Source organism: Pongo abelii, chromosome 13, assembly GCF_028885655.2.
Source record: "Pongo abelii isolate AG06213 chromosome 13, NHGRI_mPonAbe1-v2.0_pri, whole genome shotgun sequence".
Classification (NCBI taxonomy): Eukaryota; Metazoa; Chordata; class Mammalia; order Primates; family Hominidae; genus Pongo; species Pongo abelii.
The window spans coordinates 92,422,575-92,449,743 of NC_071998.2; the positions used below are offsets into that span (position 1 = coordinate 92,422,575).

Consider the following 27,169-nt stretch of genomic DNA (forward strand, 5'->3'; position numbering starts at 1 on the left):
TGGATTGGTTTGATAAACTAGAATTCCAAGAAACTGTAGCCACAGAGTTAAGTCTTTCTCTATCTGCCAACTCTCCGTAGAGCTTCACCATGTGCTCAGACCGAGATCAGTGGTGCAAGTTGAAAGAAATCTGAGGCATTGCAGGCCTTCATGTAAAATAAGGCAGCTGCCTTTCAATGAATGGGGTCACAGGAGCAGAGTAGAGACAGAATCGGGAATAGGAAATGAGAACACCCTTATATCATATTTCACAAACTGTTCTAAAGACAGCAAATTCTTGCTCAGCTGCTTTTCCTTGCTGTAAAATAAGCTACTAGTAATTCTAAACCAATCTAGAATGCATTGTTTCTGGACCAAATATAAGCATGCATACTTACAAAAATGCTTGGCAATGAGTACTTGGCCTATTTGTCCCCATAGCCATAAAAAATAATGTGATCATGTCTTTTGCGGGAACAGGGATGAGTATCAAATAGCTGAGGAAAGACTAGAATTTATTTTTAAATTCTGTGACTGACTTCCAAAAATCCCTTATCACTAGAAGTACTGGCAAAATATCAGATATTAAGGATCAGATTTAATTCTTTGATATAAGCATGAAATTTTTACTGATAGCTTTCCAGGGCTAGCATAAACCATTAAGTAACCCAAGAAGCATGAGAGACAAGAATGAAGTCTAGTATACAAAGCAAGGCAGGCTGAACAATAACGATGTTTTGTTTTATAGGAAAAGTCAACATTAATAATATACTCCAGAGAAACTATCACCTACTTGGATGTTTTTAACATTATAGCAAACTAAAACGTCAAGCTTCAAAATGACCAAACTTGTAACTTATAGCTGGAACATTTTGCTGAATTTGTCATTATACTATAATTTATAGTGTTCAACATCTGAGGACTCAGCACTATATTGGCAAACAGACTAACTCCTCCCGCCCATCAAAGGTCTTCGGGGTAGGGGTGAAGCCCTTTTCTCCCCATCAATACTGAGCTTTATACCATACAAGAAATCAGTGAAAGGTAAACAAGGTACAATGTAATTCTATTATATATTTTGCATCCGTTATTTGTGACATATACAAGTATATTTTTGGTTTTGGAGCTATAAATTAATTTAGCAAGCTTCAAAGCTCATAAATTTTAACTTTTCAAATGAGAAGTAACTTTTCAAATAAAGTTTAGGACTTTATGGCTATTAATTTTACTATCAAAATGTCTGAAGGACTCAATTCACTTAATAATTATAATTCTAAATATCATTTGAAGAATTATTTGCGGACACTAGACTCAAGACTACACTAAATCCAAACTATCGGGGGACCTGCTCCGATAATCACGTAGGTTCTTTTCTATTTTCCTAAGCGTCGGCTGGCTTGAGAAATAAAGGGACAGAGTACAAAAGAGAGAAATTTTAAAGCTGGGTGTCCGGGGGAGACATTGCACGTTGGTAGGATCCGTGATGCCCCACAAGCCACAAAAACCAGCAAGTTTTTATTACGGAGTTTCAAAAGGAGAGGGAGTATATGAATAGGTGTGGGTGACAGACATCAAGTACTTAACAGGGTAATAGAATATCACAAGGCCAGTGGCGGCAGGGCGAAATCACAGGACCACAGCTCCCGAGGCGAAATTAAAATTGCTAATGAAGTTTTGGGCACCATTGTCATTGATAACATCTTATCAGGAGACAGCGTTTTGAGATCAACTGGTCTGACCAAAATTTATTAGGCGGGAATTTCCTCTTCCTAATAAGCCTGGGAGCGCTATGGGAGACTGGAGTTTATTTCACCCCTGCAGTCTCAACCATAAGAGACAGGTACGCCCCGGGGGGGCCAGTTCAGAGACCTACCCCTAGGTTCGCATTCTCCTTCTTAGGGATATCCCATGCTGAGAAAAAGAATTCAGCGATATTTCTCCCATTTGCTTTTGAAAGAAGAGAAATATGACTCTGTTCTGCCAGGCTCACCGGCGGTCAGAGTTTAAGGTTCTCTCTCTTATTCCCTGAACAATTGCTGTTATCCTGTTCTTTTTTCAGGGTGTCCACATTTCATATTGCTCAAACACACATGCTGTACAATTTTTGTAGTTAACGCAATTATTACAGGGTGCTGGAACGATATACATCCTCCTCAACTGACAGGATTAACAGATTAAAGTAAAGACAGGCATAGGAAATCACAAGGGTATTGATTGGGGAAGTGGTAAGTGTCCATGAAATCTTTACAATTTATGTTTAGAGATTGCAGTAAAGACAGGAATAAGAAATTGCAGAAGTATTAATTTGGGGAACTAATAAATGTCCATAAAATCTTCACAATCCACGCTCCTCTGCCATGGCTTCAGCCGGTCCTTCTGTTTGGGGTCCCTGACTTCCCGCAACACCAAACAGTACACATATGACCTAAGTTTTGAAGTTTTTCATCTTAGTTACCTGTCTTTCAACTTGCTACTTGCTCTCATGCTTTCATTCACTAAATACAAACTGTCAGATTGTTAAACTGGACCCTCTCCTCCAAGGCCCTATCAGATTAACTTTGTAAATATGCATCTTCAGCCTTTAAGCACCAACATTTTAAGCTGAGACTAATGCCTAGAGCCACATTTCTTATTATAAGTTCAGCACTAAAAATTCATAATTCTGGGGCATTAGCCTAAAATGTACCTGAAAAGTGAACCAAGTTTCAGATATTTCCATAAATCTTAAAACTCCAAACTAGAATTGCAATATTTTAAAAAATATCTCTAATGAAGACAAGGCAACTATATTTACTGCATCAACACTATTAAAGGATAAGTGACAGCAACACAGGGACCTACTCATATTTCAGAAGGCCAAGATTTTTCATGATAAAATCTAAAAAAATGGGCAAAGGCAATGAGATCCTAAATACCACTATCATAAAAATAATCAATTTCTATATTTCTATCTTCCTTCTGCTATAAGAGGAACCGAAGAAGTCAAATAATTGTTCTGTCTGAGCCAACAATGAAATCTTTAGGAACAGGTATATTCCCTGTTATTCTCAGGGGATTATATTATACCTGCTTTATTTTAAAAAAATAAAACCTTCAAAAATAAAAATGAGTTAGCCTTGTGAATGTTTTAAAGCATAGTTTCTTGAATTTCTGTGACGAACTCTTCAAGCAATTCAATTTTTCAGCGTCATCACTCAAAATTCCCTTTGATATGGGATCTATCCCATGATTACTGATATGGTTTGGCTGTGTCCCCAACCAAATCTCAACCCTGAATTGTAATAATCCCCACATGTTAAGGGCAGGGCCAGGTGGAAATAATTGAATCGTGGGAGTTGTTCCTCCCATACTGTTCTCATGGTAGTGAATAAGTCTCACAAGATCTGATGGTTTTATACATGGGAGTTCCCTGCACAAGCTCTCTTGCCTGCCACCATGTAAGAAATGCCTTTGCTTTTCCATTGTCTTCCGCTATGACTGTGAGGCCTCTCCAGCCATGTGAAACTTTGAGTCCATTAAACCTCTTTCCTTTATAAATTACCTACTCTCAGGTATGTCTTTATTAGCAGTGTGTGAACAGACTAATACAGTTACAAAGCAGCTTCCTCCTTTGTTGTTTGTCAAGAGTGGCTCTTTGTTCCTTCAGGATCCTAAACTTCTCATTCAAAGTCATCTCTGTCTGTTTTCCGGCACAATTTATGTCAATTGTAGGGTTCCACTTTAGGAACTTCCGTTATGTCAGATTGCTTCCATTTTGTTAAAAATGAAGATACAGCAGTATGAATTAATCCTGACTTCTGTGTTGTTGGTCATTGCACCGCTCCAGGATTGTCCAAAGATAGAGTCAAAATTCCTCCGTTTGTGGTGAAAGTGAGGCAGCCGGTGGGAAGGAGTCCATGGAAAAACTCCAACCGCGGGCGCACTGGGAGGAATGCACACCAGGGTGCCACCGAAGTTTCTGCCATTTGCAGTAGGGAGGAGCCTGGCCCCTCCTCTTCCCGTGTGGAACCTTGGATTCAAATGGCGAGGCAGGGAGCGCACTACCGGCGATTCTGGCTTTGCAGAAAGTAACTTTTCCCTCTTTTCTCCTTTTTGCCCAATAAGTTCCATTTTTCTCACTTCGCAAATTGTGAGCCTAAATTTTTGTGGCCATGGGACAAGGACCACATCTTTAGCTGAACTAAAAAGAAGTCCTGCAACAAAAATTTGCCATTGATGAGTTCTCTTTCCTACTACATTATCCAGCAGTTGCTGTTGTGTTCAACTGGGTCTGCACCTTCAGGTCTCTTCTGAAAAGAAAAGTTGCCTGACGCATGTGCTTCTGATGGCTTAATTTATTTCCACTCTTGGTAAAATTGGCTGGAATGTTATTTTTTCTGTTTAGCTGGTTAGGTCCCTTGAGAACTGCAACTGGTTTTTTCTGCACTTCATATTTGTCCCAGAAGGTTTGCCTTCCTTTTTAACACTAGAAAATATCGTTCTATATTCCTGTCACTTAGAGATGGATGATTCATAGGATTAATTTCTTTGTGAATTCCAGTTGCTTTCCTAGATGCAAGGCCAGTGATAACTCCATAAAGCTGTCTCTTTCCAGGCATTACTCTTCCTCTGTGCTCAGACTAGTCTTACCAAAGCCAGAATTCTGTTGAATTCTCCATCATATGCTCATCCTGAATTGCCAGGCTCCGGTTAGAAAATTCTGCTTCTTTCCTCTCTGTCAATTTAGTTTGATGATATTATCCAAAGACATACCAATTTTGTTGAGATTTTCATTGTTGTGGGCTTTCAGTGGCAGCAACGAGGTCACCATGCCTCCCACCAACCAGGTACCAAAATGGTTCATGGCTGGAGACGCCTCACTAGAACAGTCAGCAGAGAAGGCCACAGTTGGAGGCCTGCCACCTCCCACTTACCCACAAACACTAGCTGCATCGTTGGAGGCCTGCCACCTCCCACTCGTGCACAAAGACTAGGAGCATGTAGGCATGCTGGCCCGGTTTAGTGGTATTTTAAAGATTGTTTCAAAATGAATGGAAGAAATGATATAGATACAAGTAAATAGATCTAAAAGTTGGAGAAAGAGAAACATAGAAAGCAATTTTGTAAGAGGGCATTAATGGGCATTAGGTAGATTCCATGTCTTTGAAACTGTGAAAAGCTATTGTGAATAGTGCTGCAATGAACATTCATATGCATGTGTCTTTATGGTAGAGTGATTTATTTATATTCCTTTGGATAGATAAAAGCTTTATGGAATTCTTGTGTGGTCAAAAGCTGAGTGAGAGTCAATGAAATTATTCATAAAATTTTATTAAAATTAACTTTACTATTGATAATACCCTAACACAAAGTAAAATTTAGTTTTCTCTTTTGAACAAGATTTTTGGGTAGTATTAATGAGAGATAATAAAATTTTTGTTTACCTTTTGAGTCTTAATACAACACTATCAAATGTTGGGTGGACCAAAGGGAGTCCCTGCTGGTTCCCCAACATTAAAGAGCCCCAAACCAGTTTTCTATATTTACACCAGATTGGGGAAGTTTCAAAAATCAGAAGGCAAAAATTACAATGAAAAAGCTGATTAATAATTTCCTGGGGCAATGTGGAGACAGGCTAATCAGATAAAGATGGACAAAAAGGCCCACATCCCTTGGCTCAACTCCTTGCTGGGAACCCAAAGATTTTTTCACAAGAGAGGGTAAAATGGTCTGGGGGTGGAGTACAGAAGTTCCTCAGACTAGAGCATAAAATATAAGGATTGATAGGATTATAAAAGCTAAAATGTTTACAACACCCCTTCATGCTAAAAACTCTCAATAAACTAGATATTGATGGAACATATCTCAAAATAATAAGAGCTATTTATGACAAACCCATAGCCAATATCATACTGAATTGGCAAAAGCTGGAAGCATTCCCTTTGAAAACCAGCACAAGACAAGCATGTCCTCTCTCACCACTCCTATTCAACACAGTATTGGAAGTTCCGGCCAGGGCAATAAGGCAAGAGAAAGAAATAAGGGGTATTCAAATAGGAAGAGAGGAAGACAAATTGTCTCTGTTTGCAGATGACATGATTCTATATTTAGAGAACCCCATTATCTCAGCCTAAATACTCCTTAAGCTGATAAGCAACTTCAGCAAAGTCTCAGGATACAAAATCAATGTGCAAAAATCACAAGCATTACTATACCAATATTAGACAAGCAGACAGCCAAAACATAAGTGAACTCCCAATCACAATTGCAACAAAGAGAATAAAATACATAGGAATACAGCTTACAAGGGATGTGAAGGACCTCTTCAAGGAGAACTACAAACCACTGCTCAAGGAAATAAGAGAGGACATAAACAAATGGAAAAAAAATTCCATGCTCATTGATAGAAAGAAGTGATATTGTGAAAATGGCCATACTGCCCAAAGTAATTTATAAATTCAGTGCTATTCCCATCAAGCTTCCATTGACTTTCTTCACAGAACTAGAAAAAACTACTTTAAATTTCATATGGAACCAAAAAAGAGCCCATATAGCCAAGACAATCCTAAGCAAAAAGAACAAAGCTGGAGGCATCATGCTACCTGACTTCAAACTATACTACAAGGCTACAGTAACCAAAACAGCATGGTACTGGTACCAAAACAGATATATAGACCAATGGAACAGAACAGAGGCCTCAGAAATAACACCACACATCTACAACCATCTGATCTTTGACAAATCTGACAAAAGCAAGCAACAGAGAAAGGATTCCCTATTTAATAAATGGTCCTGGGAAAACTGGCTAGCCATATGCAGAAAATGGAAACTAGACCTCTTCCTTACACCTTATACAAAAATTAACTCAAGATGGATTAAAGACTTAAATGTAAAACCTAAAACCATAAAAACCCTAGAAGAAAACCTAAGCAATACCATTCAGGACATAGGCATAGGCAAAGACTTCATGACTAAAACACCAAAAGCAATTTTAGCAGAAGCCAAAATTGACCAATGGGATCTAATTAAACTAAAGAGCTTCTGCTCAGCAAAAGAAACTATCATCAGAGTGAACAGGCAACCTACAGAATGAAAGAAAATGTTTGCGATCTATCCATCTGACAAAGGGCTAACATCCAGAATCTACAAGGAACTTAAACAAATTTACAAGAAAAAAACAAACTGCCTCATCAAAAAGTGGGTGAAGGATATAAACAGACACTTCTCAAAAGAAGACATTTATGCAGCCAACAAACATATTAAAAAAAAGCTCATCATCACTGGTCATTAGAGAAATGCAAATCAAAACCACAATGAGATAATATCTCATGCCAGTTAGAATGGTGATCATTAAAAAGTCAAGAAACAACAGATTCTGGAGAGGATGTGGAGAAACAGGAACAGTTGTACACTTGCTGGGAGTGTAAAATACTTCAACCATTGTAGAAGACAGTATGGCGATTCCTCAAGGATCTAAAACCAGAAATACCATTGTTAGGAGGTCTCCAACTCCTGACCTCAGGTGATCCACCCGCCTCAGCCTCCCAAAGTGCTGGGATTGCAGGCGTGAGCCACTGCGCCCAGCGAATGTCACGTTTTGACACGCCCAGGAACCTCTAGTTATTTGGAAATCTTTAGAAGAATTCACCCAATTTATACAGCTATTGCAGCCTGATGGCAAATCCCTGGCTTTGTTAGCCTCAAGACTTTAAAATATCTGAGATTCTTTATTTAAAAGTTCCAAAAAAGCCAATTTTAAAAGAACCTATATGGCCAATAGCTATTCTTGCTGCACTTTATGCAAATAATCAGGTCAAGTATAATGAGACTAAAATTCATTTTGTAAATAAATTGGTCCTACAATAATTTATCCTTGGTAGAAATAGAGAAACTTAGAAAAAAATTGTTTCAGAAGAAAACTACTGTACACCCATGATTAGATTTTAGTCTTAACCATTGTTTTTATTACTTGCCTACAATTTGGACTAAATCCTAAATTATTTTCTGGCTACAAGAAGTCTCTAAAGACAAACCCTGTTTTAATTTTCTTCATGTTGTTTTTAGTTGGCTCCCTAATGGAATAGGTTTTTTTTTTTTTTTTTTTTTTTTTTTTTTTTTTTTTGTTCTGGCATACACATTCTCTTTTTGATTGTAGTCCCTTGTGTGCATATTAATGTTATTTATCTCTCATCGTTTTACTTCATCCGAGAAAATCAAAATCATGGTACTCCAAAGACTAGAGATGATTCAAGAAAGCCTATGCGTTTTTTCTCATCTGAAATCCCGCTGGGCCTGATCTGTTTCCCATTGCCAGTGCACTGCTACAAAAGCTATACAATATCAAGCACCCTTCCTCTAAACTCAAGGACCACTGAAGAAGAGGACAGTGTGTGAGATTCTAAGAGACCAATTAGAAAGCTGGAATGTGGAGGTTACAGCAACTCCATCTTGGATTCTAATCTGCCATGTTGACATCTGATTAACCCCACTTCTAGGAATGCCTTTAAGATTTCTGCCTTATCTACTATCTCTTGTATAAGAGCACCTACCATAAATCCTACCCTTAGACAAATTCCTACATATTCCTGCTGAAGCATGTATATCCTTTCCCTATGGTATATCAACCCTGGGTCTGGGGAGTAACAGTGAGGCGATCCTTTGTCTCACAGCCGCCTGAGATACAGCTTCTGTTTGTAAGCCCCTATTAAATGTTTCTCTCTGAGAAACTGTTTTGTCACTCTCTTTATTCAGTGTCTCAGCTCCCTTGGCCTTTGGGGGTAGGTTTGCATAGACCTGCTCACTTACCACAGAGCAAGCTTACTCACAGCATGGTGGCTGGGTTGGAAAGGCAAGCAACACAAGAGAGAAAAAGCTAGGTAGAAGCTGTATCCTTTTTATATCCTAGCATTGGAAATCACATAGCATAATCTCTGCCATTTAATAGCAGTCACAAGCTCCCATCAAAATTCAAGTGGAGAAAACACTGATACCTATTAACATAAGTAGGAGAAATGTCAATCACATTGTAAATGTTTTTTAAGTGGATGAAATGTGCATGTGTATTTGCTTTTTATTTTTTAAGATGGAGTCTTGCTCTGTTGCCCAGGCTGGATTGCAGTGGTGCAATCTTGGCTCACTGCAACCTCCACTTCCCAGTTCAAGTGATTCTCCTGCCTCAGCCTCCCGAGTAGCTGGGATTACAGGCACCCACCACCATGGCTGGCTAATTTTTTTTGTGTTTTTTTAGTAGAGATGGGGTTTCAGCATGTTGGTCAGGCTGGTCTCGAACTCCTGACCTCAAATGATCTGCCTGCCTCGGCCTCCCAAAGTGCTGGGATTACAGGCATGAGCCACCACACCTGGCCATGTGTGTGTACTTGTATGTGTATTTGTGTATACATTTTTGGGAAATGCAATCTGCCACAAGAGGAAAGGAGGAATAAAGGAGCAAATAATAAATGGGATGAATGGAAATGGGAGTTTTAAACCCACACATATCAATAATTACGTTAAATATAAACAGATCAAACACTCCAATTAGAAGACACAGGCCAGGCATGGTGACTCATGCCTGTAATCCTAGCACTTTGGGAGGCTGAGGTGTGAGGACCAGTTGATCCCAGGAGGTTGAGACCAGCCTGGGCAGCATAGTGAGATCCCATCTCTACAAAAAAAAAGTAAAAATTAGCTGGGTGTGGTGGGGCAAACTTGTAGTCCCAGCTGCTTGAGAGGCTGAGGCAGAAGAATTGCTTGAGCCCAAGAGGTCAAGGATGCAGTGAGCTGTGATCATGCCACTGGGTGAAAGAGCTGACTCCACCCTGGGTGAAAGAGCTGAAATCCTATCTCTAAAATAAATGTATATATAAAAATAAAAAAGAAGACAGATTGTCAAACTAATTGAAAAAGCAAGTGGTTATTTTTCAGAAACACATTGTCAAAAAAAGACAGATTGAAAGTAAAAGAAAATATATGCAACAGTGTTTGTGTTGCATATATATGTGTATATATAGATGAGAGATGAGACAGACACAGACATAAATACATGCTGACAAGAATGAGCCTACAGAGAGAGAAGTCCTGAGAATAATAATTCAGTGGTGAGTAAACATTGAATGTGTTTCCTGAGAAGCTTAAAAATAAGTGATACTATAGCTTCCAAGCACCATATTTCATTTGTTTTCTTGTAATCAAGAAATTGAGTACTTAAGATCATACAGAAATACGTGAGAGTCAGAAATGGAATCTACATTTCCAACTCTTAGTCAAATTGATTAGTACTTCAAAAAGAATTTATCAAGAGTCTACATGTCATAGTCACTGACAGATAAGATGCAGTTCCTACTCTAAATAAGCTTAAGCTATAGTATTTCTTCTACACATTGTTACAGTAGGTAGCTAGTCATGCATGAGTGGGGCAGGAGAGGGTTGCCACCACCCACCAGAATGTCAGGTGACTATCAGGTGATGGTCACTCTGCTTCTCTAAAATAACAATTCGTCACAGCCAGCACCAGGGAGAGGCAGTTTCTCAACAGATAAAAACACCTGAAATTGATAACTGGCAGCTTTCAGGAATTGGGCGACTGAGCTCAAACATGTGCATTAAGAGTCAAAATGGCAGAGTATGACCTTCCAGGGGCATTCCACCAGAATTTGAAAGAAAGCCTCAGATAAGCATGCATAAAACTCCAGTAAACATACTGTGCATGCCCACATCCCAAGCACAAGCAGGGCACCATGCATGTGGGTGGCTCCCCATAACCCTTAAGGGAAGGATGAAGGGAAAGGGGTGCAAGATGCCAGAAGTAGGCCAGCATATAAAATCCTAGGTTCAAGGTTAAACGAGGCACTTGACCTCCAAGATACCTGCTTGGGTCTCTTCCAAGTGTGTTTTCCTTTCTTTCCTGTTCTAAAGCTTTTTTAATAAACTTCTGCTCCTGCTCTGAAACTTGCCTCGGTCTCTTTTACTGCCTTATGCCCCTCAGTTGAATTCTTTCTTTTGAGGAGGCAAGAAATGAGATTGCTGCAGACCCATACAGATTTGCCACCAGTAACTCATATATTCGCCACCTCTAACAATATTATCCATTACATTTATTTCTATTCAAATATCACATGCATCAACCAGCGTGCCCAAACAGAAATAAGTCAATTAGAAAGTCATTAACTTTCCTTAACTTATACTTGCTTTTTTTGGTATTTTTTAACATTACATTTCACTACCAGAAAGCATTCCTGAATTGCATAAATAGGTATAACATATATTCAAAGCTTCAAGAAATATTTTCACAGAATCTAACAATATTATCCATTACATTTATTTCTATTCAAATATCACATGCATCAACCAGCGTGCCCAAACAGAAATAAGTCAATTAGAAAGTCATTAACTTTCCTTAACTTATACTTGCTTTTTTTGGTATTTTTTAACATTACATTTCACTACCAGAAAGCATTCCTGAATTGCATAAATAGGTATAACATATATTCAAAGCTTCAAGAAATATTTTCACAGAATCTAATTCTAACATGGCATTAGTCTTACATTAAAAGAAAATTACCCTTCAAACAAAATATAAGTAGGACCACAATACAGTTTCCCAGAATAGGAGGGCTTATTCTATAAAATTCTAGGCAATAGTCTTTTAAAAGAGGGAGAAATATTGATGGGGATGGGGAAGACAGAATAAAGAAATTTTAACAAATGACTTCTGATAGCCTTTCGTTTTCCTCGGAAATATAAATACCAGCTCAATATCGTCATAATAGCAAGTCCCTACTGACATCCTTTCTAAGCAAATCAAAATGAAAAGACATACTTATCTGAGCACTGTGGGCAACTCTACAGCTGAGATTATGAAATGAGCAAAAAGACTATTTGTCCTCATGAACTGCTAAAATTCCAAGCACTGAAGTAAACAAACTAACTGATTTAATTCAAGAGCAGAGATTTTAACTTATTTCCAATCGGCCCAAAAGAAATAGTCCTGATTAAAATACAAAGTACCTGGATTTTTCCTCTTGAGCCTTCTTTTCCAGCAGTAAAGGGAAAATGACAGACACCCTACCAAAAGTTGCCTAGAAGGCCAAAACCTCAAATATGCCTTTGGAAGTATAACAGAGCTAACTTAAGTGCTAGGTTACCACATACCTCTTGCTCTAGATTCCTATTAATTTTTAACAGTTATTGAACCCAATAAATGTATCGCTATTTTCCCTCTTCATTTTCTGTTCTCTCTAAATCCCTCCCTCTTAGGGATTGCCACTACATTTTACTCACATTATTTTAATAATTTTCTTTATAGAAGTTGTTTGACCCCTATTGGCACCATTAGGGCATATTTTTCTTCTGCAATAAAATACTCAAGGTAACTTCTGAAGGGCTCTGCATTTGCAAATGCTTTCTTTCCCAAGACAACAAAAGATGAAAACTACAAATGTGATCACAGTAATGAGTAATAAAATACTCAAGCCCCACTTTCAGAATTTGGGGAGCACCAAATCTCCTACTAATTCTCCTCAACTAATTCACACGGTTTCTTGAAATAGCTACAGGACGGAGTGTTAGTAGGATTTTACATGACAATAAAAGGACTATCTCCATAAAAGTACTGGATCTTTTTTGAGGTGACAGAGCATTTAAAAAGTGCAAACTTAAAGGAAACTATTGGTAAATTCAACTTAATTTTAAGGGTCTGATCAGCCAAATACTCCATAAAAAACTTGAAAACTATTAAGCTACTACCTTGCAAGACTTATGCTACAGATACAAGTGATTAAGAATTATTAACTGGGATACATAAAATATTCCTAAAAAAGTAATGTCTAAAAATCTCAGGTGAATATGAGAAAAAGTCTTAAACAGGTACTTAACAGACAATAGGACACAATCATAAGCATATGGGAAAAGGCTTAATCTCATTTATTATCAAAGAAATGCAAATTAAAATCATGGTGTGTATTTCATACCTATAAGGATGGCAAAAATTAAAAATTCCAAAAATAAGAGTTGGTTAGGAAGTGAATCACTCAGACTCAAGCCCTACTAAGGGAATATGAATTGGTACCACCACTTTGGAAAGCAATTGGACATTGTCTAATAAATGTGACAATACGAATAACTTTTGACCCAGCAATTCTTCTAGAGAATAAAAATAAATGAATTACAACTACATGCAATAACCTGGATGAATCTTATAAACATAATGTCATTAGAAACTAGTCATAAATACACATAAATAAATCTTTCAAATTTGTATTTGCTGAACTAAAACTATAAGCCACACTTTTGGAGTAAATCTTTAAACAAAAGCAAGGAAAGGATTACTGACAGTCTGGATTGTGGTGAAAAATTATTAATGTAGTTTACATTAACAGAATGCAAGTAAATGAAAAAAACACATACCTATCAGGAGAACCTGCCCCCAATATTTCAACGTAGGTTCTATTTTCCCTAAGTGTCGGCCGGTCTGATAAATAAAGAGAAAGAGTACAAAGAGAGGAATTTACAGCTGGGCCTCCGGGGGTGACGTCACGTATCAGCAGGACCGTGATGCCCCAAGCCACAAAACCCGCAAGTTTTTATTAAGGATTTCAAAAGGGGAGGGGGTGTACGAACAGGGAGTAGGTCACAAAGATCACATGCTTCAAAGGGCAAAAGGGAGAACAAGATCACATGCTTCTGAGGCCAATAAAGATCACAAGGCAAGGGCAAAGCAAAGCTCACAAGGCAAAGGGCAAACTTAGAATTACTGATGAGGGTCTATGTTCAGCTGTGTATTGTCTTGATAAACATCTTAAACAAAAGAAAACAGGGTTCAAGAGCAGAGAACCGGTCTGACCTCAAATTTACCACAGCAGGATTTTTTCCCCATCCTAGATATAAGCCTGAGGGTACCGCAGGAGACTAGGGTGTATTTCAGTCCTTATCTCAACTGCGTAAGACAGACACTCTCAGAGTGGCCGTTTATAGACCTCCCCCTGGGAATGCAATTCTTTTCCTAGGGTCTTAATATTTAATATTCCTTGCTAGGAGAAGAATTTAGCAATCTCTCTCCTACTTACACGTCCATTTATAAGCTCTCTGCAAGAAGAAAAATATGGCTCTATTCTGCCCGACCCCACAGGCAGTCAGACCTTGTGGTTGTCTTCCCTTGTTCCCTAAAATCGTGGTTATTCTTTCTTTTTCAAAGTGCACTGATTTCATATTGTTCAAACACACGTTTTGCAATCAATTTGTACAGTCAGATACAATTACAGTGGTCCTGAGGTGATGTACATCCTCAGCTTATGAAGATAAGAGGATTAAGAGATTAAAATAAGACAGGCGTAAGAAATTATAAGAGTATTATTTGGGAAGTGATAAATGTCCATGAAATCTTCACAATTTATGTTCAGAGATTGCAGTAAAGACAGGTGTAAGAAATTATAAAAGTATTAGTTTTGGGAACTGATATATGTCCATATTAAAATGAAATCTCCACAATTTATGTTCCTCTGCCGCGGCTCCAGCCGGTCCCTCCATTTGGGGTCCCTGACTTCCCGCAACACATACCATGCAACAGTAAGCCTAAGAAACCTAAAGTAGTAATGACTAAGATTATAAAATATATATGTGTATCTATATGACAAGATCATAAAAATCATAAATCTGAATAACAGATTTCAAGATTTATGGGGCAAAAATTGACAGAATTAAAGGGAGAAATAGGAAAAAAAACAATTCCATAACCATGAGTGAAGGTGTTTAAATCCCTTTTAACAACTGGTAGAAAACTTGAAAAAAATCAGTAAAGGCATAGATTTGAACACTATAATGACCTTACCCTAATCACCTCAACAACTTCAAATGTACACAGCATGTTCAACAAGATAGGCCATAAGTTAGGCCATAAAATCTCAATACATGTAAAAATACTGAAATCATATATTCTCAATGAAATTAGAAATTAATAACATTAAGCCATCTAGAAAACTCCGAAATCAAACATTTATAATGTCATGAGTCAAAAAGAAATCACACTGGAAATTAGGAAATATTTCAAACTGAATGATAAAGGAATAATAATATAATTTTTAAAATTATAAAATGAAGCCAAAGCTAAAATATTGATAAGCTACAACCTAGATTGATTAAATAAAAAAAAGATAGGACACAAATAACAAATAACTCAAAATGAAAGTAGGCCTATTATTATAGATCCAACTCACATTAATTAGGGAATAGTATGAACAATTTTATGCTAACTAATTTGGTAAGTTACATGAAATCAATTACTTGAAAAAATTTACTGAAGAATAAATGAGACCAAGAAACATAATAATTAATGACCAACTCAATAAACCAGGATTGGATCCTGGATTGGAAGTGAAATTGCTATAAAGGTCTTTACTAGGACATTGGTGAAATTTGAATATGGACAGTATATGATTATTGTTACATCAGTGTTACATATTTTGAATTTGGTATTTCACGATGGAAAGCAAAACTTTGATGATTGCTCCAGTCTGTTACTGTACAGCTAAGATTAACTTTGGAATTCTATAGGATCAGAGGTTACAGACTATTTTTAAATTTGGAAACCTTTCAAGTAAAAGCTTTAGGATTTTTGCACTGTGAAACAACCTAGTGAAAATTTCAAGGTCCTTGTCACTTTGTGTTTTAGGATTCACAGAATACATGCTAATGGGATTATGAATCAAAGAAGTAGGAACAAATTGTTCATTCTTAGGTTTAGGGTCAAGAAATTTACAGTACAGTATCTTCTACTTCTGAGTAGAAAGATTTATGGCAGACCAATTCTCTAAGAACTAGAAAAGCAGGATTAAAAAGAACAGAAAAGCAAAACACTGGGAACAATTTAAATATCCAGTCGAATATTGGTTAAATAATTGCATGACATCTAATTATACAATAATATGCTATTAATCAAATTTGTTATTCTTATCTTTAAAAATATGGGGAAATGCTTATAATGTGAAGGGGAGCATGATGCCATAGTAATTGTAAAATACAGGAAAATAACTGTTTTCATTTGGAAATATACCAAAATGTTAAGTAATTATGAGCGGCAAGATAGTTTTGTTTTTTCATTCTTGTTTTTGCTTTTTTCTTTCCCAATTTTCTAAAAAGAATGTGCTACTTTTGTAATCAGAAAAATGACACGTTAAGAAAGGAGGGAGGCGTCTATTTTATGCTGTTTAAAACATATATTACATATGTAAAACCATTCTATTGAGTCTGAATCCCTATTTTATCAGCAGGCTTTATTTAAGCATACCTACTAAGCTTACAGAAGTTCCATCTAAGTAAAATTAGTTAACTGATACCCTTTTTATGTAGCAATCGTTAAATTTTTAAAAATGTAAACCCTTTAAAATTACATCATATGTTTGATTATCTCATTAAACAAGTTAGCAAGCCTAATTTAATATTTCAGGAAAACTAAAGGCCATTATTCTGATATATTCACTGTATTGAACTATAAACCAGTGATGCCCTCTAGTGGTACTGATGGACGTACAGTTTACCTTCCCTTTTGGGATGTGTTTACCCTCCTTGTTGGCTAAATTTACCAAGACTGTTGTTTCAGGTGGCAGTACTTGTCTCCCACCTCAATACTAGCATCTAGATCCATGTTCTCAAAACATAATCAGCTTTTGAAGCATGCAGAAGCTCAGGACCTACTCCAGACTTACCAAATCAAAATTTGCATTTTTAAAAGATCCCCACATGAAAAAATGAATAAAAGATCCCCAAATGATTAACATGCACGTTAAATTTTGAGAATATTGCTCTAGGCTACAAAGGAGAAATTTCTTCTGTCCTAACAATCACATGAAGCTGCTTGGTTTTTGCAGTTACCACTCCAGTTGTAACTGTTTTCCACATAGACCTTCTCATCCCTTATTTCCATCTTGCCCTTTGTTTTTCTGTGTCTCTGGAGCAGAAGGAAAAATTGTATAGAAAATGAGATAATGAAATTCTGTACATAAAATTCCAATGATTCCATGCTGAATCTTTTACACAGCAGAAGCAGAAGGACATACAGCAGGCCTTCTGTACGTAAACCCTTTAAAATTACATCATATGTTTGATTATCTCATTAAACAACAGCAAGCCTAATTTAATCTTTCAGGAAAACTAGAGGCCATTATTCTGATATAGTCACTGTATTGAACTATAAACCAGTGATGCCCTCTAGAGGTACTGATGGATATGCAGTTTACCTTCCCTGATGGGATGTTTACCCTCCTTGTTGGCTAAATTTACCAAGACTGTGTGTTCCCCATCTGTGGATTTGACCAATTGTGGATCAAAAATGTTCGGGGGGGAAAAAAAGATGACTGCATCTGTACTGAATATGTATACTTTTTTTCCTTCTCATTATTCCCTAATCAGCATAACAACTATTTACATAGCTATTTACATTGTATTCACAATTGTGAAAGCTATTTACATTGTATTCACAATTGTCAAAGCTATTTACATTGTATTCACAATTGTGAATACTATTTACATTCACAACTATAACATATAACATAGTATTCACAATAGTTACGTTCACAACTATTTACATAGTATTCACAATTGTAAATATTATTTTATAGCTATTTACATAGCTACATATTTACATAAATTTAACATTTACATATTTACATAACTATTTACATTGTATTCACAATTGTAAATACTATTTACATTCTATTCAGTATAAGTAATCTAAAGATGATTTAAAGTATATGGGAGGATGTGCATACATAATATGCAAATACTAAATCATTTTATAAAAGGGGCTTGGGCATCTGTGGACTCTGGTATCCAAGCAGGTGTCCTGGAACCAGTCCCCAAGGAATCAACTGTAATGTCTAAGCTCCAGAGCTCCAGGCACTCTGACACCTGAAGTTCTTGAATGAAGTGCCTGTGGATGATATTTGTAGGGCATGTCTATACTGTTAACTAATTTTCTTAATGAAGATTCTAGAATTTATATTCCCAACTGAATTTTGCCCTCTTCAAAGGAGTAACCCTGGGAAAGAGAATAAATGCAATTTCTTTTGTTAAAAACCCTTCTATCACTTTTCTTTAGGAATTGTCAGCAGTCAAAACAATATAAGATATTCCTTCTGTCTCAATACTCTCCAGCCATATCTAAAGCTTGAAAAAAAAAATCCCGAATTTAACACCTTTGTCATTCAGAACCATCTGATAACCTGCTATTTAAGTAATTTCCACAAATTAAGTGCATTAAAGCACAAAGACTTGCCACTCTAGTGAATACTCAGCACCACTTTTTAAAAGTTATAGAGAAAAAGGTCTAAAATAAGCATCATCTCCTCTGAAGAGAATATGCAATTAGACATAGAATCTGGCACATCTCTTATGAGGAATAGTCACAGCACTCAATATTTGGCACATATTCTAATTTTTTCAAAATTATACTTACTGGAAAGAAATGGCAAGGCAGAGCACAAGCAAATTTCACTTAAAAAATTTACAACACACAATACACTTTAACAAATCTACTTTAATTCTAAAAGAAATTAATCTAGAACTGTCAGTAATACACAACATACTTTTATGTTTCTTTTATAGATATCTATCTAATAAAAGTTTATTTGTGTATGTGCAATGCATAACTCTACCTTAGATATGAATCCTAACAGGATGAAAATAGTTTCTTGCAACTACTTTATACTTATGAAGGGTGTGAACTTGCAATGTCCTCCTGTCTTAAACCCAAGTTAATGACAGTGCCCTCTCAAAACTTTTCATAAATAATGACCTCATTTCATTTAAAAAATGGTTTCAGCAAATATGAAAATAGAAAGTCCGTTATTTGTCCATTTGTAATATGAGAAAAAAAGAGATGATACATTCCTCTACAGAAAAAGTGGGTTTAGAGAACAGTTCTGGTACTATTTCACATGGTAAAGTATCAAAAGGTCTAATGAGCAGCCCCCTTGCTCAGGGAAAAACAGTGATTTCAATGTGTTTCTCTTCCGAATTGCTTAGTAACTCCAAGTGATTTTCAAATTGGGGGGCAGATTACTGGCATTGAGTTCATCAAATTTAGATCTATCTTGAATAGGGACATTATAGAAATCAAGAACATCTCTAACCCTGCACATCTGGTGGAGTCTGGAGTTAGGGACTACATGACCCAAGTCATCAGCTAAATGAGCCAAAAGATTGAACTTTAGACGACTATCTTCCAGGGAGATGTCTTGCCAATTACTAGGAAGAGATGAACCAAAAAATTCTTTAACGTAAGATTCCAAACGACTCTGGAGATCTTCAGGTGGTGTGTATGCTCGGCTTCGTAAGGGTGGACACGCTAGGATAGGTTCCTTTTTCTCTTCTACTGTCTCAACAACCACCGGCTCTTTCTCTTTTCTGGAATGATCAAAAACAAACACACAAATCCATTAATGAAGTTGACAAACACCAGACCAAATCTTGCCTACCAATCAAAATCAACAATGGCACACTGATTACCGCTGGGGACCACTGAGAGTAGGAAAGAATATGGTAGGCCTCTGCTGTTGGAACGTTCATGGTTGAACTGAGTTGGGAGAGACAGAAAAAAGCTAAGTATATATTTTACATACTGTAAGAATTCCTAAGAATGGGTGAAGAAGTAAGGTAAATCATTGTCTGGGATTCCCCATCCACCAAGATACCACCCCAATCTACCTTTCTGGTCTTACCTTTCACTGATTACCTAAATATAGTCCATGTGATACTCTATATCCTGTGTCCCAAGCACACTCCCACTTTCCTGACACAATGTGTTGGCTCAAGTCATATCTTAAAATGCCTGTCTTTTATCTTCACCTATGGAAATCTTGCTTATTCTGTAAGTCTTAGGATAAAATTGTTCTCTTCCAAGACGCTTTACCTAATTTCCAGAATCAAATATAATTGTGATTTCATGTGATCTCTTCAGCAGTTTATACTGCTCTCAGAGTGTATCACATCCTACCTGACTTTTAATTTTACTTACATTCTACTTCACAGAAAGTGAAGAGATGGAAAAAGATATTCCATGCAAACAGAAACCAAAAAGAACAGGAGTAGCTATACTTACATCAGATAAAATAAATTTCAAGTCAAAAACTATAAAAGAGATAAAGAAGGTCATTACATAATCATAAAGAGGTCAATTCAGCAAAAGCATATAACAATTATAAATATATATGCAACCAATATTGGAGAACCTAAACACATAACACAAATATTAATAGATCTAAAGGAAGAGATAGACTACAATACATTAATAGTTGTGGATTTCAACACCCACTCTCAATAATAGGCAGATCATCCAGACAAAATCAGCAAAGAAAGACTGGAATTACATTCTACACCAAATGAACTTGACACTTAGAGAACACTTCACCCAACTGCTGCAGAATACATATTCTTCTCATGAGTACATGGTACATTCTCCAGGGTAGATTGTATCAGAGAACACAAAATAAGTTTTAACAAATTCATAAAACTCAAAATCATATCAAGGACTTTTCTAACAACAAGGAAATATAACTAGAAATCAATAACAAGAACTCTGGAAACTATACAACTACATAAAAAATAACATGCTCCCAAATGACCAATGAGTCAATGATGAAATTAGGAAGGAAATTTTAAAACGTCTTGAAGCAATAAAAATGAAAACACAACACATCAAAACCTATGCGATACAGCAGAAGCAGTAGTAAGAGGGAAGCTTATAGTAATAAACATCTACATGAAAAAAGAAAAACTTCATATAAACAATCTAAAGATGCACCTTAAATTAGAAAAAGACAAACCAAACCCAAAATTAGTAGAAGGAAAGAAATAAGATCAGTGTAGAAATAAATGAAATAGAGTAAAAAAGCAATAAAAAAGATCAATGAATTAAAAAGTTGGTTTATTGAAAAGTTAAAATCAACAAACCTTTAGCTAGACTAAAAAAAACAGAGAGAAGACACAAATACATAAAATCAGAGGCAAAAAAGGAGATATTACACTGATACCACAAAAATTTAAAGGCTAATTACAGATTGTTACAAGCAACTATAAGTCGATAGATTGGAAAACCTAGAAGAGATGGATTAATTCCTAGACACAGACAACTTACCAGGATTAAATCATGAGGAAAAAGAAAACCCAAACAGAAATAATGAGACAGAAGCTGTAATAAAAGTCTCCCATCAAAGAAAAGCTTAAGACCTGATGGCTTCACTACTGAACTCTACCAAGCATTTAAAGAAGAACTAATGCCAATCAATACGAATTCTACAAAAGCTACTCCAAAACACTGAAGGAGAGAATACTTCCAAACACACTCTACAAGGCCAGCATTACCCTGATGCCAAAACCAGACAAAGACAAAATAAAAAAGGAAAACACATTCTACAAGACCAGCATTACCCTGATACCAAAACCAGACAAAGACAAAATAAAAAAGGAAAACTACAGGTCAATATTCCTGATGAGCACAGATGCAAAAACCCTCAACAAAACATTAGCAAGCAGAATTAAACCACACATTAAAATGATCATTCACCATGATCAAGTGGGATTCATCCCAGAATGCAAGAATGGTTCAATATATGCAAATCAACAAACTCGATACATCACACTGATAGAATCAAGAACAAGAATCATGTGATCATTTCAATAGATGCTGAAAAAGCATTTCATACATTCCAACATCCTTTCATGATAAAAACTGTCAATAAACTGGATACTGAAGGAACATACCTCAACATAATAAAGGTCATGTATGACAAACCCACCAAACAAGGACACAAAACAAGCTAGCATCATTGAATGGGAAAAAACTGAAAGTCTTTCCTCTAAGATCTTGAACAAGACAAGGATGCTCACTTTCATCACTTGTATTCAACACAGAACTTGAAGTCCTCGCCACAGCAATTAGACAAGAGAAAGAAATAAAGTACATCAAAATTGAAAAGAAGTCAAATTGTTCTTATTTGATATATGATCTTACATATCATATGTAAGATATATAATCTTATATATCTTGTTGATATATGATCTTGTATTTAGAAAAACCTAAATATCCACCAAAAAACTCTTAGAAATTATAAATTCAGTAAAGTTTCAGAATACAAAAATCAACATACAAAATCAGTAGCATTTCCATATGCCAACAGTAAACAATCTGAAAAAGAAATCAAGAAATCAACTCCATTAACAATAGCCACACACACAAAAAATCTAGGAATAAACTTCAACAAAGAAGTAAAAGATCTCTACAATAAAAACTATAAAACACTGATGAAAAAATTGAAGGGGACACACAAAAAATGGAGATATCCCACGTTCATGGACTGGGAGAATTGATGTTGTTGAAATGCTTATGCTACCCAAAGTGATATACTGTCAATGTAATCTTTATCAAAATACCAATGACGTTCTTCACAGAAATAGAGAAAAAAATCCTAAAATTCGTATGAAACCACAAAATGCCTTGAATAGCCAAAGTAATGCTAAGCAAAAAAAAAAAAAAAGATCACACCTAACTGACCCCGCCTTGCTTCTAACCTTTAAGGTGTCCTTGTTCATTCCTGGGCATAGGCCAAACTAACCTTGGGAAGGAAATGAGTTTATGGTTTGACTCTGAAACAAAATTGATAATAGCCTTTTTCTGAAAAGACCTCCTTCCTGCCTGGAAACCAGTTTGCTTTTGTAGGACTAACAAATTAGCTACAAGATTAGAAATTATGGTTAGGGGTCATTCATACTCTGGCTGCAAGAGTCTCATCCTCCCCAAATTGCTCCTGGGATAACACTGCTATTGTAAAATTCAAGGTCAGTGCTTGAGATATTTTGCAGACCCTGCACTCAGTGGATTAGCTTACACCACCAAAGCCGGTAATCTGGCTCAATCAGTTCTGTGATCCCACCCAGGAACATAAATTGGCAAGAACTCACTTAGACCCCCTATGATTTCATTTCCAACCCAACCAGTCAACACTCCCCATTTCCTGGGCCCCTACCTGCCAAATTATCTTTAAAACTTCCAATCCCCAAGTTTTCGGGGAGACAGATTTGACTAATAATAAAACTCCAGTCTCCTGCACAGCTGACTCTGCGTGAATTACTCTTTCTCCGTTGCAATTCCTCTGCCTTGATACATCAGCTCTGTCTAGGCAAAGTGAACCCGTTGGGCAGTTATAAAACTATAACACTACTAGAAGAAAACATTGGGGAGATGCTTCAGGACATTGGTCTGGGCAACGACCTCTTGAGTAAGACCTCAAAAGCACAGGCAATAAGAACAAAAATAGACAAATGGGATTACACTAAACTAAAAAGCTTCTGTGTAGAAGACAACATTGGGGAGATGCTTCAGGACTTTGGTCCGGGCAATGACCTTTTGAGTTAAGACCTCAAAAGCACAGGCAACAAGAACAAAAATCGACAAATGGGATTATATCAAACTAAAAAGCTTCTGCATAGCAAAGGCAACAATAAACAAAGTGAACAGGCAACCTAGAGAATAGGAGAAAAATTGGCAAACTATCCAACAAGGGATTAATAACCAGAATATACAAGGAACCCAAACAACTCAGTAACAACAAGAAAAAAAACCTGATTTAAAAATAGCAAAAGAAATGAATACATATTTCTCAAAGAAGATATACAAATGACCAACAGGTATATAAAAAAAAGATCTCTAATCATCAGGGAAATGCAACTCAATAACACAATGAGGTATCATCTCACCTGAGTTAAAATGACTATTATTTAAAAGATAAAAAATAACAAATGCTGGCAAGGATGTAAAGAAAGGGGAACACTAGTACACTGTTGGTGGGAATGTAAATTAGTACAACTGCTATGGAGAAAAGTATGGAAATTTCCCAAAGAAATTAAAAATAAAATTACCATATGATCTGGCAATCCCACTGCTGGGTATATGTCCAAAAGAAAGTTAATCAGTCTAACAGAGATATCTGTACTCCATGTTTATTACAGCACTATTCACAATAGCCAAAATATGGAATCAAACTAAGTTTCTACCAATGGATGAATGGATATTAAAAAAACCGTACATATACTCAATGGAATATTATTCAGCCATTAAAAAAGGATGAAATCCTGTCATTTGCAGTAACATGGATGAAATTGGAGGACACTCTTAAGTGAAATAAGCCAGGTGCAGAAAGACAGATATCGCATGTTCTCGCTCCTATGTGTGAACCAAAAAAAAATGACCTCATGGAGGTAGTAATAAATTGATGGTTACCAGAGGCTGGGAAGGGTAGTTAGGAGGTAAGGTATGAAGACAGATTGGTTAGAAATACAGTTAAAAGGAGTAACACAGTTAGAGAAGAGGAATACGCTAAAAAGAGTAAGTTCTAGTGTTTGATTTCACAATTAGATGACTATAGTTAGTAGTAATTTATTTATATTTCAAAATAGCTAGAAGTGAAGATTTAGAATGTTCCCAAAACAAAGAGATAAATAACGTGATGGATACGTCAACTATTCAGATTTGGCTATTACACATTGTATGCTTCCATCAAAATATCACATGTACCCCATAAATATCTACAACTATTATACATCCATAAACATTAAAAAAAAATTACAAATAAACATCACCTCATACCCATTAGGATGGTCATTACCAAAAAGACAAGTGTGGTGAGGACATGGAAAAAACAGCACCCTTACATGCTGCTGGTGGGAATGAAACTTGGCATAGCCATTATAAAAAACAGTATTAAGGTTCCTCAAAAGTTATAAACAGAACTATCCTAACTATCCTAAGATCTAGCAATCTTACTACTCGGTATATATCCAAAGGAAATGAAAGCAGTTATCTCAAAGAGATATCTGCACTCTCATCTTCATTGCAGCATGTGTGTATACATGTAAATGTATACATGTATACACACACACACACACAATATTTAAGGCTGAATAAAATGCCATATGTGTGTATATATGTATATGTGTATCTATGTATGAATATATGTATATATTATGTGCTTGCATATATACACACACATAAAATGGCATTTTATTCAGCCTTAAAAAAGGATATTTGTAACACATGGATGAACCTGGAAAATATTATGCTAAGAGAAATAAACCAGACAGAGTAATACCACATGATCTCACTTATATGTAGTATCTAAAAAGTCAAATTAGGCTGGGTGCAGTGGCTCACGCCTGTAATCCCAGCACTTTGGGAGGCTGAGGTGGGTGGATCATGAGGTCAAGAGATCGAGACCATTCTGGCCAACATGGAGAAACCCTGTCTCTACTAAAAATACAAAAATTAGCCGGGTGTGGTGGTGGGCACCTGTAGTCCCAGCTACTCGGGAGGCTGAGGCAGGAGAATCACTTGAACCTGGGAGGCAGAGGTTGCAGTGAGCCAAGATAGCACCACTGCACTCCAACCTGGAGACAGAGTGAGACTCCATCTCCAAAACAAACAAAAAGTCAAATTCATAGAAACAGAGAGTAGGATGGTGGTTACCAGGGGTGGCGGAAATGGAGAGACGCTGGACAAAGGTAAAATTTAAATTATGTAGAATGAAAAAGTTCCAGAGATCTAATGTACACCATGGTGATGATCATTAATAATACTGTACTGTACACTTGAAATCTTCTGAGAGTAAATCTTAAGTGTTTTCACCACACACACAAAAATTCTAACTAGCCAGGTGTGGTGGCTCACCCCTGGAATCCCAGCAATTTGGGAGGCCAAGGCGGGAAAATTACTTGAGCCCAGGAGTTCAAGACCAGCCTGCGCAACATAGTGAGAACTCCTTTCTCTAAAACAAAACAAAACAGAAAGTATGTGAAGAGATGAATATGATAATTAGCTTGACTAATAATCAACATCAAGTTGTATACCTTAAATATATAAAATTTTTAAAATAGTAAAGAAAATATAATCATCATTCTCAGTAATCTCTTATTTCCTCTAGTTTTCTTCATAATTTACCATTTCCTGAAATTACATTACACATTTGTTCATTTCTTCCTCCATTAGAACATATGCCCTACGAGAACAAAAATTTGGTCTGTTTTAGTAACCACTGTATTCTTACAACACCTAAGATATAGCCTGGCATATAGTAAACAGCCTAAAAAATATTTGTTGAGTGAATGAATAAAACAAACTGGGAAGAGATTTGAGAGATAATAACAAATATTAACCAAAGAAGAGGGAAAGCTAATATTTGAACTGATGAAAAAGATCTTTCCTAACTAATTGTAGTGGTTTTGTTTGAAACCTAAGAGGGCATACACTGTTCCCTAAGGTTCCCACCATACGTTTTGATTTCCTAAACACTATCTAAGTCAAATTAGATTTACCTTCAAACAATTACACATGGTGCAGCCGTGCAGCAGAAAAAGCAGTAGATGGGGAGTTAGGAGGCATATGTTCTAGATCCAGTTTTGCAATTAACTTGCTTTGTGACTTTGGGAAAATCACTTCCCTCCTGTGGGCCTGTTTTCTCATGTTGGAGTACCTCGAGGAGGAGAATGGATTTTGTTTTTCCTGCTGTATCCTAGGCGCTTAGAGTAATGCTGGCGCTAAGAAATCTGTTGAATGACTAAATGAATGAACAAACAAAATGAGGAGGCAGTACTTCATTACTGAACCTTGCTTGTGAAGAAACACAGCCGGCAAATGAGTTTAGTTTACCAAGCGCTTTCATGTGTTTGCAAACACACTCGGTGTCTCGCACACGAGGTTAATCCTGCTTGCTTAATAAATAAATGAATGAGTGAAGTGAAAAGGAAAGGGGGTGGTATTTCCGTTATAAGATGAGAAAACTAAGGCCGAGAGTGGAAGAGACTGGGTCCCACCACTCAATGAGTGCTTCTCAACTCGGGACCCTAACCGGACCTCCTTGTCCTTGCTCTGATCAGGCGCGGGACCGCGATGGCCTAACACTCTCTTTTGAATTCGTCCCTAATCCTCCTTAACTTTCCTTGAACATGACCCACCGTCCACCATTCAGCTTTACCTGAATCGAGACCAAAATTCTCTACGTGGTGTCCCTGAGACTGTCCACATGAAGACTCTTCTGGTAATGCCCGACACAGATCGCGCCGCCATCTTCGATGAGATCCACGGGCCTGAGCGCAGCCTTCAGCCAGCAGTGACGCGCCCAGACCAGCCAATCGGATACAATCCCAGTGGCAAGAGCTTTCTTTTTCCTGTAGG

At 36.7% G+C, this 27,169-nt stretch overlaps 2 protein-coding genes and 1 pseudogene across 2 annotated transcripts in view; all 3 read right to left on the bottom strand.

The window, feature by feature from the left end:
• The window catches only part of BAAT (bile acid-CoA:amino acid N-acyltransferase), a 31,087-nt gene extending 12,712 nt beyond the window's left edge, over positions 1–18,375 (bottom strand). Inside the window, exon 1 of the mRNA XM_002820049.5 lies at positions 13,363–18,375. The gene's annotated coding sequence lies outside the window, so the exon portion shown is untranslated. The remainder of the gene's footprint in view (positions 1–13,362) is intronic.
• Positions 1,124–13,364, bottom strand: LOC129047959 (UAP56-interacting factor-like; annotated as a pseudogene).
• Positions 16,070–27,086, bottom strand: MRPL50 (mitochondrial ribosomal protein L50). Its single transcript, NM_001131378.1, is given in 2 exon segments — positions 16,070–19,353; positions 26,970–27,086. Coding segments are annotated over 2 exon segments (477 nt in total). The 5' UTR covers positions 27,062–27,086; the 3' UTR covers positions 16,070–18,968.
• Positions 27,087–27,169: the final 83 nt, after the last annotated feature.